We start from the raw sequence: 14,664 nt of genomic DNA, 5'->3' as shown, positions 1-14,664 counted from the left end.
GAATAATCCAGTTGTCTAAGTCTGTGTTTTATATGTCAGTGTTCACCCAGGTTTTCCCAAATTCACAGAAGTCCTTAGTAGCTGGTTTTACATTAAACTTTGTTTTTGATAGAATTCGTTGCCCTTGCAAGATTGTAAAATCAACAAGTAGAGAATAGGATATTTTGGCAAAAGCTGAAGTTTTCCTCTGGAAGCATCTCATTCTAATTTATAAAGTTGATATACATATATATATATATATATATATATATATATATATATATATATGTACACACACACACACACACACACACACACACACACAAGTGTGGTGGTTTTCAGATCTCTCCTGGAAGAGGAATTACAGAAAATCTGAGAGAAGACACTTTAGGTTTGTCTGGCTATCTTACTAACTAGAAACACCATACAAACATATCTCTCATTTTTAAACGTTTCTTCTCTACATATGATAATTTACAGAAAACAAAACTTCAGCTGATTAGTTGCTTCCCAAATGAGTTTTCCATTTTTAAGGTAAAAATGGAGAGAGAGAACTATTAGTTGATTTACAATATTTCTCGTCTAGAATGAGATAGCCCAGATGCTAGAAGAGTTTTGGATGTAGTAGAAACCACATAGAATTGACATCAAGCATGCATTGACAAATTCCTATCCAATCAGATATGAGAAGCCAGCAATCCTGGCTGCAAGTAATTCTGTAGTGAAATTAAAATCCCTGATTGTCCAAATGCCACCTTTCTAGATCATATCTTATGCTCCTCATACTCTAAAGAAGATGCATATATAGGAGGGGGTATCCAGGGCTGAAGAATGCAGTAACACCTGAATGATCCAAAGAAACTTTTCCTTCATGGACAAACCTTTAAGTCACCAATATATTTGCACTCCGGAGAAAAGAAAGGTCTCCGGAAATTGTTGCATTACTAGTGGTGGCAGATCATTTGGATGATATGATTACATGGACCGAGGTGCATGAAAGGAGAAAGGGGAGAGGCAAGAGGTGATAAGAGGAGGAGGTGTACTGCTGCTTTAAAATTATGCAGTCCTGGCCCATGCAGGTTCCTCCCACTGCTTGAGACACCTGCGGAAAGCTTGGGGAGCTCAGTTCCAGGCGGGCCACCAAGCCAACCGCTCTGAGTTTCAGGTAACCCAGTGTTTGCTGTGCAGAATCCCTTACTTGGGCAGCCAAGTCTTCCTTGTAGCATTCCTGCTGCTGTGGCCTATTTGCTAAAAGTAACCGGGGGTGCCTGCAGCGTTGCCAGGCAACGAGGGACAGCGGGTCCTGTGAAGAGCCATTTGTCACACTGAGAGGACTGGTTGAAATGCAATAAAGAAATGGTAACTCAGCTTATTTATCAATACAATTACTTGCACAGTATTAGGGGTCCATATTTAACCTAAAAATACGTAGTCATACGAGGAAACACGAACATAAACGCTTGCTAAATACTGAGGCGTAGGACAGACAGATGGTGTTGGGTTTCTAAGCAGCTTTACTGTGAGCTTAAAGTTGCTGCACATGCTGGGCTGAGGGGAGAGGCCCAAAGTGCTTTGCCAGCTTGATTTCGGACATCTGCAAGTCTGTGCGGTGTCCGAACATACGGTGCGTGTGTAAAGAAAATCTATACAATTCTTTACCTTGTTAGGCAGAGTGGATAGAGCTAATTCTCTGGGGCAGAGAAACGATCTGAACTGACTATGCTGAATTATATTAATAAAAATAGAAGCCTATATATGTGTGTGTATATAATAAAACTGGTTGTCCTGTAGACTTTTTAAAGGGCTTGATTTGCTCAATAACATGAAGATGTGTGCCAAAAGAGTGAGTGTTTTACTCCAGACAATGTACTTCACAATGTTTTGTTGTTGTTGTTGTTGTTTTCTTTTTGAAAAGCTTGGTAATGGTTCTTATCAGGGACTCGAAATCCTCATGCTGAGGATGAACTTAAGTTCTAATGATGTTACAGCTTTTCCTTCACACTCTGTGTTTGATTCCCAGAGACCAGCTGCTACTCATGTCTTCACCATTGTCGAGAACTCCTGTGGTATTACCTCAGTGTGAAAACGTGTCTGCGATTTCCCGAAAATGGAGTATCGCAACGTTACTTAAAACACCCTGCTTTCAAGTGTTGCTGGCAAGCGGCGTGGGCCTTATTATTTATTTAGGAATGCTTTGTCAGGAGGAGAATGCTTTTTTGTAAACATGGATCGCCTGGCTCTTTCACTGGACTTTGGCTTCTTGTTCCACGTCATTGAAACATTGATCTTCGCCTATTTTGCTTCCATCTCGTTGGCTGCCCCTCAGGGCCTTTTCCCAAGGCTGGAGAATGTGGGAGCTTTCAAGAAAGTGTCAATTGTGCCAACCCAAGCAACGTGTGGACTCCCAGACCGAAGCACTTTTTGCCACAGCTCTCCGGCTGCCGAAAGTGTTCGGCTCTGTGCCCAGAGATACTGCATTCAGGATTGCCCACACAGATCTTCACCCCCAAACTACACAGCCCTTCTGTCGGCAGGCCTCAGGAGCTGTGTCACCATAGACAAGCGTGACCTACACCCTAACTCCCCTCGCAATTCGACAAGTCTTCTTTTCGGAAATCACGAGAATTGCTTTTCTTCTCCTCCTTCTCCAAGGCTGGCGGCCTCATTTTCTTTAGCCGTGTGGTTGAAACCCGAGCAAGAGGGTGTAATGTAAGTAATACAGTGAGTGTAAGCTTTCCTAGACTCCTAAAAATCAGTTGTCGTGAAGGTTATTGCCACTCGCCTTCCAGACTAGAAATGCAATTCATGCGATTGAGGACCAACTCCTATTTTAGCGGTCCTCGTCAAGATTGCATTCCGCACATTCTTGATTCGAATTTTGTTCTCCTTTCCAGCCCTCAAAAACGAGGGTGTTAACATGGCTGCATTGCAGTCAGTCTTGTTTAAACCAGGTATTTCTTCGTAGTTGAACTCAGCCTCTGTCTTAGCCGATAGAAGCCAAACCAGGCCCAGTGAGTTTTAAGGTATGAGGACTATTGATAGAAATAATTGATATTTTCAAAGTCCTGGTCTAAGTTTGTATAAATAACCTGCTCCTACTAGAGTGTAGAACGTTCATTCGGCAAATAACTCTCTGAGGGTTTAGGACGGTGCTTTATTCATCCTTATTTCCCCAAGAAAAGATGTTTGTTTGAGTCCCGGGCAATGCCCAGTGACATGAATTGAATAAATGAGTAATCCTTCCATCTCTGCAAAGATGTAGCTTTTGGCTCTTTACCTCGTGGTGTTTTCATCTGTTCAGAAATATATGAGGAAGCATGAAAGATCCTCAAAAGCTTTTATGCCATTGATCCCAGTAAAAATGCCTTCAGTGGGCTTTCTTAACATCATCGTTTGCTCGTTATATAATCACCTGTTTTTCATTCTGTGACTAGTCTCTAAAGCTGACACCTAATGTGTTTCCCTTACGTGTCTAGAGTCAATCTGGAACTTGGAATACGTAGGGTGGTTTGGAGGCATTTTTTTGCTTATCTTTTGTCTTCCTGCAGGGCTCTTGCCTCCTCTCTGTGTGACGTTTTTCTTTGTGTGAGAGTGTTGGCCAAATATCTAAAAACTTGTGAAACAAACCAGAAAAGTCTTATAATCTCATAAGCAAATAGGACTTAAATGTCTTTGGTGTTTAGTTTTAATTTGCCCAGGGCGAGTTGGCATATTTTCTTTTTCTTTTTCTTCAATTTGGAGGAAAAATCATCACAAACTGTTAATTCTATTTCTGTATCTCCCCTAAAAGAAAACCCTGCTTTCTTACTGTTTGAAATGTCAGTAAATCTAACTTACTCAGTGTATGTAACTGGTGTACCAAGAGTCTTAAAAAACTATCTCTTGACAAAGATGGGTGGGACAAAATATTTCTTCCAAGGGATGTGTGTCTACCAAATTCATCTTCTATTAGTATCATTTTACATAAATAAGACAGATGTATTAACTGAGGCAGTAGCACATAGTTTACAGTTTTGAGATTTCCATGCATCAAGGTCATTTCCATTCTCAAAACTAACATACCTATGGGAATTGGGGGAATTTCGGGGTGTTTGCACTAGATAAGTAAAACAAACAAAACATGGATTATCCAATTATTGTTTATCCAGGAACAGGATAAATCCAGTCCCTAAATATTTTGCTACCTGCCTTCCTCTCACATTCATTATCTACCAAAGCTAGTATGTTTACAAGCAAACAAAATAGCAAGGAAGATAATCAATAACATATTAAGAAATGCATTTTCAGTAAGCTTGGGGAAATAAGCCTGCGTTTGGTAAATACATTCTTGAGTAATGGTCAAATGCTAACTTGTAGATTGAAACTCAAGAAAAACAAATAGAGGCAATTTTTTTCTTAGATATTTAAGACCTGGAGTCATGAGATAGAGAGAAACTCTTTCATCCCAGCTATTTAGAAATAGCCAACAACTGAAGGGTTAAAAAAAAATCATACTAGGATTTCTATAAAACTTTATTTTTACTTTATATAGAACCTTTATGGCACCTAAACCTATTTGCCTAAAATGTATACTTATTCTCTTAACTTTTCTACCAAACATATGTACAAAATATATTCAAATACTGGCAGTGAAATAGTGACTATTAAGTGTTGCCCAACCTTATTCTTACCTCTTAACTCTGGGAAACAATAAATGCAAGTGAGGAGATAGTTTGTGGAGAATGTGCTGTTTAAGGAACGTTTTAAAACATTGTTAGCAGTAATTCTTCGTTGGCTCTGTCTTATATTTGCCTCATTGGTGCTTCCTACTCAACTCAAGCACTAATTCATCATTTTTCAAAGGTCTGCTATATACCAGGCTATGCTTCTATTCTCAGAAAACTCACGATCGAACGTGAAGACTGACCAATTGGTGTTATTAGCAAGGCAGCACAGCATGTTGAGCACAGATGAAGACCCCTTTGCCAACTCTGAGCAGGGAAGGTTCTGGGATCAGATATAATCATGGCAACTTCTGGGCTGGGTAGGAGGCAACTCGATGAAGAAAGGGACTAAGACTCCTTTCCTGCAGTACCTGATGGAGTTCTCCTCCCTGGACTATTCCACCTTCTTGAGTTCATTTCTAAGTGATGCAGGCTGATGACCATCTTTAATAGCTAGCTATCTGGGGAGATGTTGATGGCCATTGTCAGCGATATTTCTCGAAACAGCAGATCTTTGGGAATAATCCACTCAGAAGGCTACTAGCAGGCATTCATAATATTCTATCTTCTGCCAACAAGTGGAGTTGCTGGTTGAAATGTGATGGAGAGGAGTGGGGGTTAAATGCATACCTGTTTCTTAGTAGACATAGAGTGGCCACAAATACACAATGATATAATCAGTATAAAGTAAAACTTATACTGAATATACGTTAATATAGAAAATAAAAAATAAAAATGACATGCCTATTTAAAGGGATGGGAAAAACGAGGATAGAAGTGACATAAACAATAAAAATAATTTGATAGCTGGCCTGACACAAGTCTAGAGATTTTCTGAAAATTCTATTTTATAAGAATATTATTTCAGTGTGTTCTTAGATGATTGGATGATCTTTCACCCAAGATCATTAACATTCTGTCAGTGCCTCAGTTGGACTGTGTGGTCAAGGTGAGCTAGACAGTCATTTTACAAACACTGGCTTTGGCTTCTGGCCAGTGACGAGGAAGGAAATAAACACTAATAGTGGTCCATTTTCCATCTCTCTGTGGGAACTAAATCAAGCAGTTTAGAGCCCTCCTTGGGTACTAAATTCCCTTTAGATTAAAACGAAGAAGAAAAAAGAAAGATTTGCACTGGTGACTCCGTACCTAGGATGTGTATTGTGCCGCTTCCTATAAAAGAAATAGCAGAGGAACTAATGAGCCAATCAGCTAAATGTTAGTTTTGCAGGATGATTCAACCACTTTAGTTTCCACCATGAATGTCTAATAAGGGTGTTGAGGTTCTGGGGCATATGTTATAAATAAGAATTCTAATTTTTTTTTTTTTTTTTGGAAATAAAAGGGCTCTTTAATTGGAATAAAGCTTGCTCTCAATATAATGACATCTGGGCAGTTGCTCATAGAACACCCTTTTGAGTGGAGTGTTGGGTCAGTCACACCTCTGTGACTGTAAATGCCTTGCAGGTTTTGTGGGTAGATGCTGACCTTTTCTTTTTTTTCTGGTTACTTCCTAAGGTGTATCATAGAAAAGACGGTGGATGGGCAGATTGTATTCAAACTTACAATATCGGAGAAAGAGACCATGTTTTATTATCGCACAGTAAATGGTTTGCAGCCTCCAATAAAAGTAATGACACTGGGGAGAATTCTTGTGAAGAAATGGATTCATCTTAGTGTGCAGGTGAGTCAAATAAAAAATATTTAACATTTGGTTAAACACAAGGACCCATCTTCTTTTCTTTCCTTTAAATGACATCTTCCCACAAGATCTTGGGCAGTGTCTTCATGATTTCAAGTATATGTAAATGACAACGAAAGGAAAACAATATTTAAGTGACTTAATGATATATCTCTTGATATACCCGCATTTTCCCGCCCCCTCCCACCCTTCAAAATTGCTGTGAAAACACCCACAGAAGCTTAGGGCAATGCTCTTTGGAGTAATAATATCCTCAGGAAATTTTTGTTTTATTTGGTGCATGTATTTTATTTTGTTCAAAAACGAGTGAGGGCTCTTCTGGTGTCCAGTACTAATTTTACTAGTCACGCCAGTGTTAAAACCCCTGTCTGGGTTTTAGAGCTGTCTTTTGCACATAACATCTGATGATGTGAATAAAATTTGGCTGTTGCATTAAAACGCTGACCTTAGAACTAATGAACTTTACACATCAGACAGTCAACTGTACTTGTCAACCACAGTTTGTGTTAACCTTAGAAGCTGCTAACGGCTGAGATAACTGTGAGATGCCTGGTATTTTATAGTTCCCGGGTATACATCCAGTTTATCCTCTTGTGTCTTCAGGGCCCTGAAATGGCCCAATGCAGCCTAACTCACCCTTGCCTTCATACTGGAGCTACTGTGTCTAAAGTTCCCAGTATAGGCTCTCATAGGAGCGTCCAAACAGTGGTTCTTAGAACCCCGTTTGCACTGTACCCTCACTCATTTGATGAAAACGGTCTTTAATTTCTCACTTTTCCCATCCTGGATCAGGCAGTGAGTAGACTTCCTTAGAGGTTCTTGAGGATCGTTACTTGGGTGTGAAAGTCTGTTGCAGCATAGAGATCATTCTTGAGGATTGAAATACACTTTGTACATATGCTTGTGTAGCCTGATTGTAACTGAAATTCTGCCATGCATTTGCATAGCAGTGTATGAAAAGCCTTTGGAAGAACATTTCAAATGGAAATACAGAGACGTTACAATGATTCATTTCTATAGAAAGGTATTGGCCAAGTGATATTCAATAAGAGTGTTATGCCTCATCTACTCAGCTTTTAGTTAGGATATGAGTTTAGCTCGTATCGACATAGAGTAGCAGTTCCATGCCACCAGGATTGAAAGGGTGGTCATGTCTGATAACGGGCCTTGTGGGTTTAGTGAGCACAGCATGGGTTCAGTCTGTCAGTCCTACCTCTCCTTTGATCAATAGTTAGAGGATAGGGGCCTCATGTGTTCTGTATCTTGAAGTTGTCCATTCCACCCCCAGACCAGTACAACACAATTGGGTTATAAATCTTAAAAATGTGGAAAATAGAAACTGCCAAAGAAAGAGAACCTGCAGAGAATGTCAAATCGATATGCTTGTTGCATATTTTTATATCAATGATGATAAAAAAAAATTCTTTTTACTTGCCTTTGCTTTGCCTTATCAGGGAAACTGTGCCATGTGTTGGCAGGGAGTGGTGCATTGAAAACTTTGCAGAAAAAGTTTAAAATCAAAATGCAAACAGGTAACCAGGACTGAATTTCTTTCCTGGAAGGAAAATGCTCTTAGAGTGCTGGTTGAAATTAGCATTATCTTTTCAATAGATGTCACATAGGAGTCCTTTCCGAGTTTAGACAAAATTTTTTTATGAATTTTTAAATCTTCCCCTTTTTTCAAGAAAAGGTGAAAGTCTTTATGCTTCAATGAAACTGCGTTATTTCATAACTGTTGGACTAGCAAGAGAAACTTGTCCTTTCCAATTTGTGTACTTATTTATTTACTTATTTTTATGTAAGTTTTTTATTTTTTTCCCCACTCTCCATTTTACTTTAAAGCTACAGAACTAAATATTCATAAAACGTTAGAAAAACCTTTTAGACTGGTCATTCACTCATCTGGTATTTAGCAGTAGATTTTGGCGTACCCAGCCCTATGAAAATCTGGCTTCATTCAACTAAAAATGGCAGTGCAATTATTTACTCTAAATTGGAGATCTACATAGAGTTCTCTTATTGGACATGTCTGAATGTATTTAAGATATTATGAAATGAATAGTAATTCATGGTATAGATGTTTAATAAGGAATGTGCTGATTCCTGGAGAGTTGTTATAAAAAGTAGTGGGAAGGACAAGAGAATAGACGTAGGGACATCTAATTCAGGTCATGCTGCTGTGTAGTCTTAAGTCCACGTGACTCCGTTTCCTTTCTTATGTAATGAGAGGATTGAACTGGATGAATAAAACAAGGCGTCCTTGATCTCTACATAAAAAAGGAAGTAGGGTGTACAGTGAGGCACAATTTATTAAAGTATGGAAAGCTGTTGAGTTGTGTAGGGTTATCTAAGTTGTAAGGAACAGAATTCACTCATTGGCTGATGTCAGGCACCTGCTTTTCTCTGCTTCCCCATGTTGTCTGGTATTTACACAGACACATTTTTTTGTGTGTGATTTTATGGCCAAATTTTGAGCAAATGCAGCTTGTACCTGATTCACTGTATGACTGCAAAAATATATTCTAATGTAAAATGTAACTTACTGTTGCCTTATTATGTGGTGTATCCAAATTCTGTTTGATTTTGAGATTAGGGACTTCCATCACTTTTGGGTATGTAATAGAACATATAATTGATACTCTGGTTTTAGTAAAGTTTCAAACTGTAAGTCTGTAATTAATATGGATGCATATTTTCACTCATCTTCCAATATGGCCACAAATGAATTAATTTATTTGTTGTGTGTGTGTGTGTGTGTGTGTGTGTGTGTGTGTTAAAAATGAAAGATCTGTATTCCTCAAATTGGCTCAAGCCAGAATTTAACTTACAAAGGCATAGTGACATGAAATTAACCAACAGATCTGACCTTATACCTTGTCTCAGATAGTTCACTTAGTAGCTATCAGTAAAATCAGAATTCTAACTTCCCAAATTCAGAAAACAGAAATGAGTTTTAAATAATTAAATCCCTGGGCAAAAAAGATGCCAGGAAGAGCCAGCCATATTAAACTTTGGAGACCTAGTTTCCTAAACAAAAATTCCCGGTGTTATAGTTGTGGCTCTAACAGCTTTTATTCAAGAACTAGCATTTTGAAGCTTAAACCTGTTGGAATATGATTAGTTTTTAAATTAATATTCATTCAGGGACTTGAATATGCCATGATTGCCAGTTTAAGTTTCACTTTGGGATTTAATGTATTGGCTATTTCAAATTATATCAAGCTGAAATTCATTGTCATATTTTTTTTGTACTAAAACTGGAAAAAATCAATTCAATCTTTTTATTATCAAACAGGGAACACTGATAGCATTAGCAGATTTTTTTAAAGCTTACTTTTCATATTGAATCAGCACACGGTACAGTTATTGTAAGAGATCTCTTTTGATTTTTTAAAAAAATGTTTTAAAATACATAAAAGGATTTTAGTTGAGCAGTTTGTTATGGGTTGGCAGGTAAAACAACCTTGAGGTATATTCATATTTAATTACATATAATTTAAAAGTAAAACCTCAGAGTTTTCCACAAAAAAAACTGTTTTCCCTTAATACATTCTGTATATTTTATAGAACAAATAGCATCAAAGGATCATTAGTATATCGATAGAGTACCCTATAGAAATGATACTGAAATGCAGTAAAATGATTACTAACATTTGAAGCTTATGAAATCCGGCAACTATGAAGGCAAGAGCCCATTTAGCAATGGGGTTGTTCATAATTTCCTATGCTGTTTTGAAGACTCCTTGATAACGTGGCAATTCAAGAGGCATGGATGATTCTAGCTACAACGGTGTGGAAAAGGACAGTTGTGTTCTGCTACAATGAAGGGAAGACAGTGCATGAGTAAATAAAGTTTTAGGAATCGATAGAGGAAGAATAGGAGTTTCATAATCATAGTTTGTTCATGAAATATGTTCTTTTGATTTATGTATTCAATCTGAAAAAGGAAAGCTATTGATGGTTCTGGTGAAAAAGAAAATGCAATTTAACCTCCAGTTGTTAGAATAGATAAGCCGAGTCTCTCAATTAATCTCTGGAGTGTATGCCCATGTGCACACTTTGTAAAGGTCTTACCATGTCTCTATTGATTGAGGGAACATAAAACGTCATGCATCCTTCAGTAAGCTCCACATCCTAGGGTTCTCATGGGAGCGCCACCTCCACCCCCCACTTCAAGAAAATCTCAATCCATACCATTTGTTTAATAACTCATTGCTTTGAACTACACCTATTTATGTGTCTCCATGTTAAACCTTGTTTATTTGTGCAAAGCCTTCTGTTTGTATCTAGCCCGCTGACCGTCACCCATGTTAGTGAGATAGTTTTGATTATTCAAAACTAAGTAAAGATAGATAGAATTAAACAAAGCTTTTCAGAATAATCAGTTAAAAATCATGATGATAATAGCTGTCATCATTGAACATATATATGATTATATGTACTGTGTTAAAGGTTGTACAAGGCTTAATTTTTCAAATGCTGATAATAGTTCTATGACATTGGCTTATACTATCTCCATTATAGAGATGAGAAAAACGAGCCTTGGGGAGGTTAAATTACCTGCCTAAATTTAGAGTCTCAAGTTTCTCTGACCTTTAATTGAAAACAAAAAAATTGCAGCAAACCTAGGTCACTGTGAAGACAGATCTAAGGAGTAATTAATTAATTTTTAAAGATTTCCAAATCCTCCCCAAAATAAACTGAAAAAATTTTGTAAAGTAAATATGCATTAATTTTTGATGTTTGTGTGTATTTGCAATGTAAATATTTATAATGCCTCATATATTTACCTGATTTGTACAAATAATTTAAATCAATATAATTTGTAACTCTATCCCTCATTGATACAAATGGTTTAAAGATACAAAGAACATAATTTCATATAAAGTTATGCTGAGTGTCTCTGCGGTTCATGGTAGTCAAGAAAGACTGCAGTGGATTAAAGACAGAATATTCCACTTAACCCATTCTGGTTCCCTGATCACCTGATCTATGCTATCTAGAACCAAGCCTTGTTATGATACCGTAGAAACAGGAAGTGGGGATTCTTCCCACTTGATTATAGAGAGAGGTAAAACCATCCAAGTAAAAATTGATTATTTTCTGTGCAGTTTTGCATGTGCATTTAAAATGCACTAGTCAGAAGTGTATTAAAATACATTTAGTCTGACTAAAATACATTTAGTCAGAAGGCAAGGCTTTAATTTTTGACATTTTACTTAAAAATTGCATAACCCTAGGAAAATTATGTAACTCTTCGAGATATTAGATACCCATTCCAAGTTGGGATACACACAGTCTACTTAGCTTAAACCAGATGTGACGTATAAAAAGTACAATGTCTCCGCTACGATGGAACTAACAGTCTAGTAGGAGGAAGAGACAATCAAATGATCCCACCAAAAAGCAGAATTATAGCTGTGATGTGTGCCAGGGGACCATATGAGGATAGCTTGGCAAAAGCAGTGAGGTCAAGGGAGGCGTATTTGAGGAAATTGTATTGGATATGTGTATTCGTTTTCTAGGCCTGCCCTAGAATAATCACAAACAAGATAGCTGCAAAGGACAGATATTGTTTCCTCTCCATTGTGGAGGCCAGAAGTTGGAAGTCCAGGTGTCCGGGAGGCCAGGCTCTCTCGGAAGCCCACAGAGGGGTATCCTCCCTTGCCTCTTCTAGCTTCCGGTGTTTGTCTTAACCGTAGACACTTTGCTCTGTCTCTGTCTCCATCATCACGTGGCCATCTCCTCCCCTGTGTGTCAGTGCCCTCTCTTTCTATAAAGATCCCCATCACATGGGCTTAGGACCCAACCTAACTCAGTGAGACTTCAACATAAGTCGATCACATCTGCAAAACCCCCGTTTCCAAATCACGTCACATTCACAGGCACTGGGGGGTTAGGACTTCCATCTGTCTTTTTGGGGGACACCGTTCAACGAATACCTATGAATGCAAAAGAAAGCCTAGTGTTCAACGAGGCGAGAGAGTAGAAAAGACAATTCCGTACGTGCATAGCAAGCACAGATATGGACCACATATACGGCGGTGGTCCCCTAAGATTGTAACGGAGCTGAAAAATTCCTGTCGCCCAGTGATGTCGCCGAAATGTGTAGCACAAGGCATGTCTCACGTCTTTGTGGTGTCTCTGGTCTAAAAGCACAGCCCAGACTATTCCAGCAGTAGCGTAGGCGATGCCATCCAGGTTTGTGTAAGTGCCTCGGATGTTTGCATGATGACAGAATTCCCTAAGGACCCGTCGCTCAGACCATCCATCCCCTGTTACCATCGTGCCCTTGTGTGAAAGGGAAGAGTTGCATATGAGAAACTGAAAGGCCGCTGTGGGTAGAGTGCGGGGGACAAAGCCAACAGTGGATGCGATGAAGCTAATGGTCAGAAGCTGCTATCTTTTAAACAGCACTGTTCGCCATGTTCACATGTTTTCAGCGGGACTCTTGCAATGTGTAAGCAGAAACAGGATATGGGGGAGGAAGGCGAAGGAGGGAAAACGCAACACCTGAGCAGACGGATTTTTCATACAGACCACATTGGTTGCAGTGAAGGAACACAGGTTGCATTAGGACAAAGAAGAAGGGTTGTTGCTGTTACCCTTACAGCCCCAGCGAGGTACATCCACCTTGAGCTACAACAGCAGGAGTAGATAGGCAGAGAAGGGGTCAGCCTTGAGAGCTGTTTGGGAATGAAAGTCAAAGGGCTTCTTGATGGAAGAAAGATGGAGGTTAAGGGAAAAGAACTTGCTGATAAATCTCAGATTTCTGGCTTGAATATTTACGTGGATAATGGTTTCATGTGCCCTAATAGAAACACTGGAAGACAATCAGATTTTTGATAGGACATATGAGCTAGACTTCAGCTCAGGGTGATAATTTTTAACTATAGAAGTCATTACCGTGTTTCCCCGAAAATAAGACCGGGTCTTACACTAATTCTTGCTCCAAAAGACACATTAGGGTTTATGTTCAGGGGATGTCATCCTGAAAAATCATGCTAGGGCTTATTTTCCAGTTAGGTCTTATTTTGGGGGGAACACAGTAGCATCTTGGATATACTTAAAAATATTCTGATGCCCGTTCTCCACTGTGTCTGGGGTGGGACCTAAGCTTGCCTGCCTGCCTTCTTCCTTCTTTCCTTCTTTTCTTCCTTCCTTCTTTCCTTTCTTCCTTCCTTCCTTCCTTCCTTCCTTCCTTCCTTCCTTCCTTCCTTCCTTCCTTCCTTCCTTCCTTCCTTCCTTCCTTCCTTCTGGTTTTCTCCTATATTTCTTCTAAATGTTTTACAGTTTCATATTTTAAATTTAAGTCCATGCTCCATTCCGGGTTAATGTACAAGGTGCAAGATTTAGATCAGGGAGTGTTTATTTTGCCACTGAATGTTCCAATGGCCCAGCAACACTTGTTGAAAAGAGTATCCTTCCCATTTATTGCTTTTGTACATTTGTCAAGTATCACTTGGGTATATTTGTGTGGATCTATTTCTGGATCTCTATTCTGTTCCGTTAATCTATTTGTATATCTCTACCAGGACCCCACAATCTTGATTATCATGAGCTGTAATATGTAGCAGAGTGACTGCTCCTCCTTTTTTTTTTTTTTTTTTTTTTTTGCGTATTTCAGGGCCTGGGCCTTTCCGTATAAGTTTTAGTGTAAGCTTGCTTAGGTCTTCCAACTGTCTTCCTGGGATTTTGATAGGAATTGCATTAGATCTAATAGATCAACTTGTGGAGACTAGATACCATGTATAGACTATGTTGAATCTTCCCATCCACGAACATGGTCCACGTCTCCATTTATTTAGGTCTTCTTTGGGTCCTTCTATTTAGAGGCAGTTTGTACTTATTAGCATACAGATCCTGTACATGTTTGGCTAAGTTTACTCACAAGCATTTCATTTTCTTTGGAGCGGTTACAATTGGTCTTGTGTTTTAAGTTTTGGTTTCCACATATTTATTGTTAGCATATAGAAATGTTATTGATGTTGGAGCATTAATCCTATATGTTGAAACCTTGCTAAACTTACTCATTCATTTTGGAAGTTCTTTTGTCAATTTTTGGGTTTTCTGTGTAGGCAGTCATGTCATCGACAGTTAGGAGCAGTTTTATTTTTTTCAGTCTGTATGATTTTCTTTCTTTTTGCCCCCTTGTCGCAGTAGCTACAATTTCTAATACTGTGTTGAATGAGAGTACTAAAAGCAAACATCCTTGTCTTGTTCCTAAAGTTAGGGAAAAAGCGTTCAGTCTTTCACCGTTAAGTATCATGTTAGCTATAG

General features: G+C 38.7%; 1 protein-coding gene across 1 annotated transcript in view; it reads left to right on the top strand.

Annotated features, from left to right (window-relative positions):
• Positions 1-2,203: 2,203 nt before the first annotated feature.
• The window catches only part of USH2A (usherin), a gene marked incomplete at both ends in the record, with an annotated part of 554,530 nt that continues 542,069 nt past the window's right edge, over positions 2,204-14,664 (top strand). Inside the window, 2 exons of the mRNA XM_081039194.1 lie at positions 2,204-2,688; positions 6,201-6,366. Of these exons, the coding sequence (XP_080895320.1) occupies positions 2,204-2,688; positions 6,201-6,366 (651 nt within the window). The remainder of the gene's footprint in view (positions 2,689-6,200; positions 6,367-14,664) is intronic.

The sequence above is a fragment of the Rhinolophus hipposideros genome (assembly GCF_964194185.1).
Source record: "Rhinolophus hipposideros genome assembly, chromosome: 26".
NCBI classification, from domain to species: Eukaryota; Metazoa; Chordata; class Mammalia; order Chiroptera; family Rhinolophidae; genus Rhinolophus; species Rhinolophus hipposideros.
Note: the sequence above shows the minus strand (reverse complement) of the source record. Positions and strands in the feature narration are given on the sequence as shown.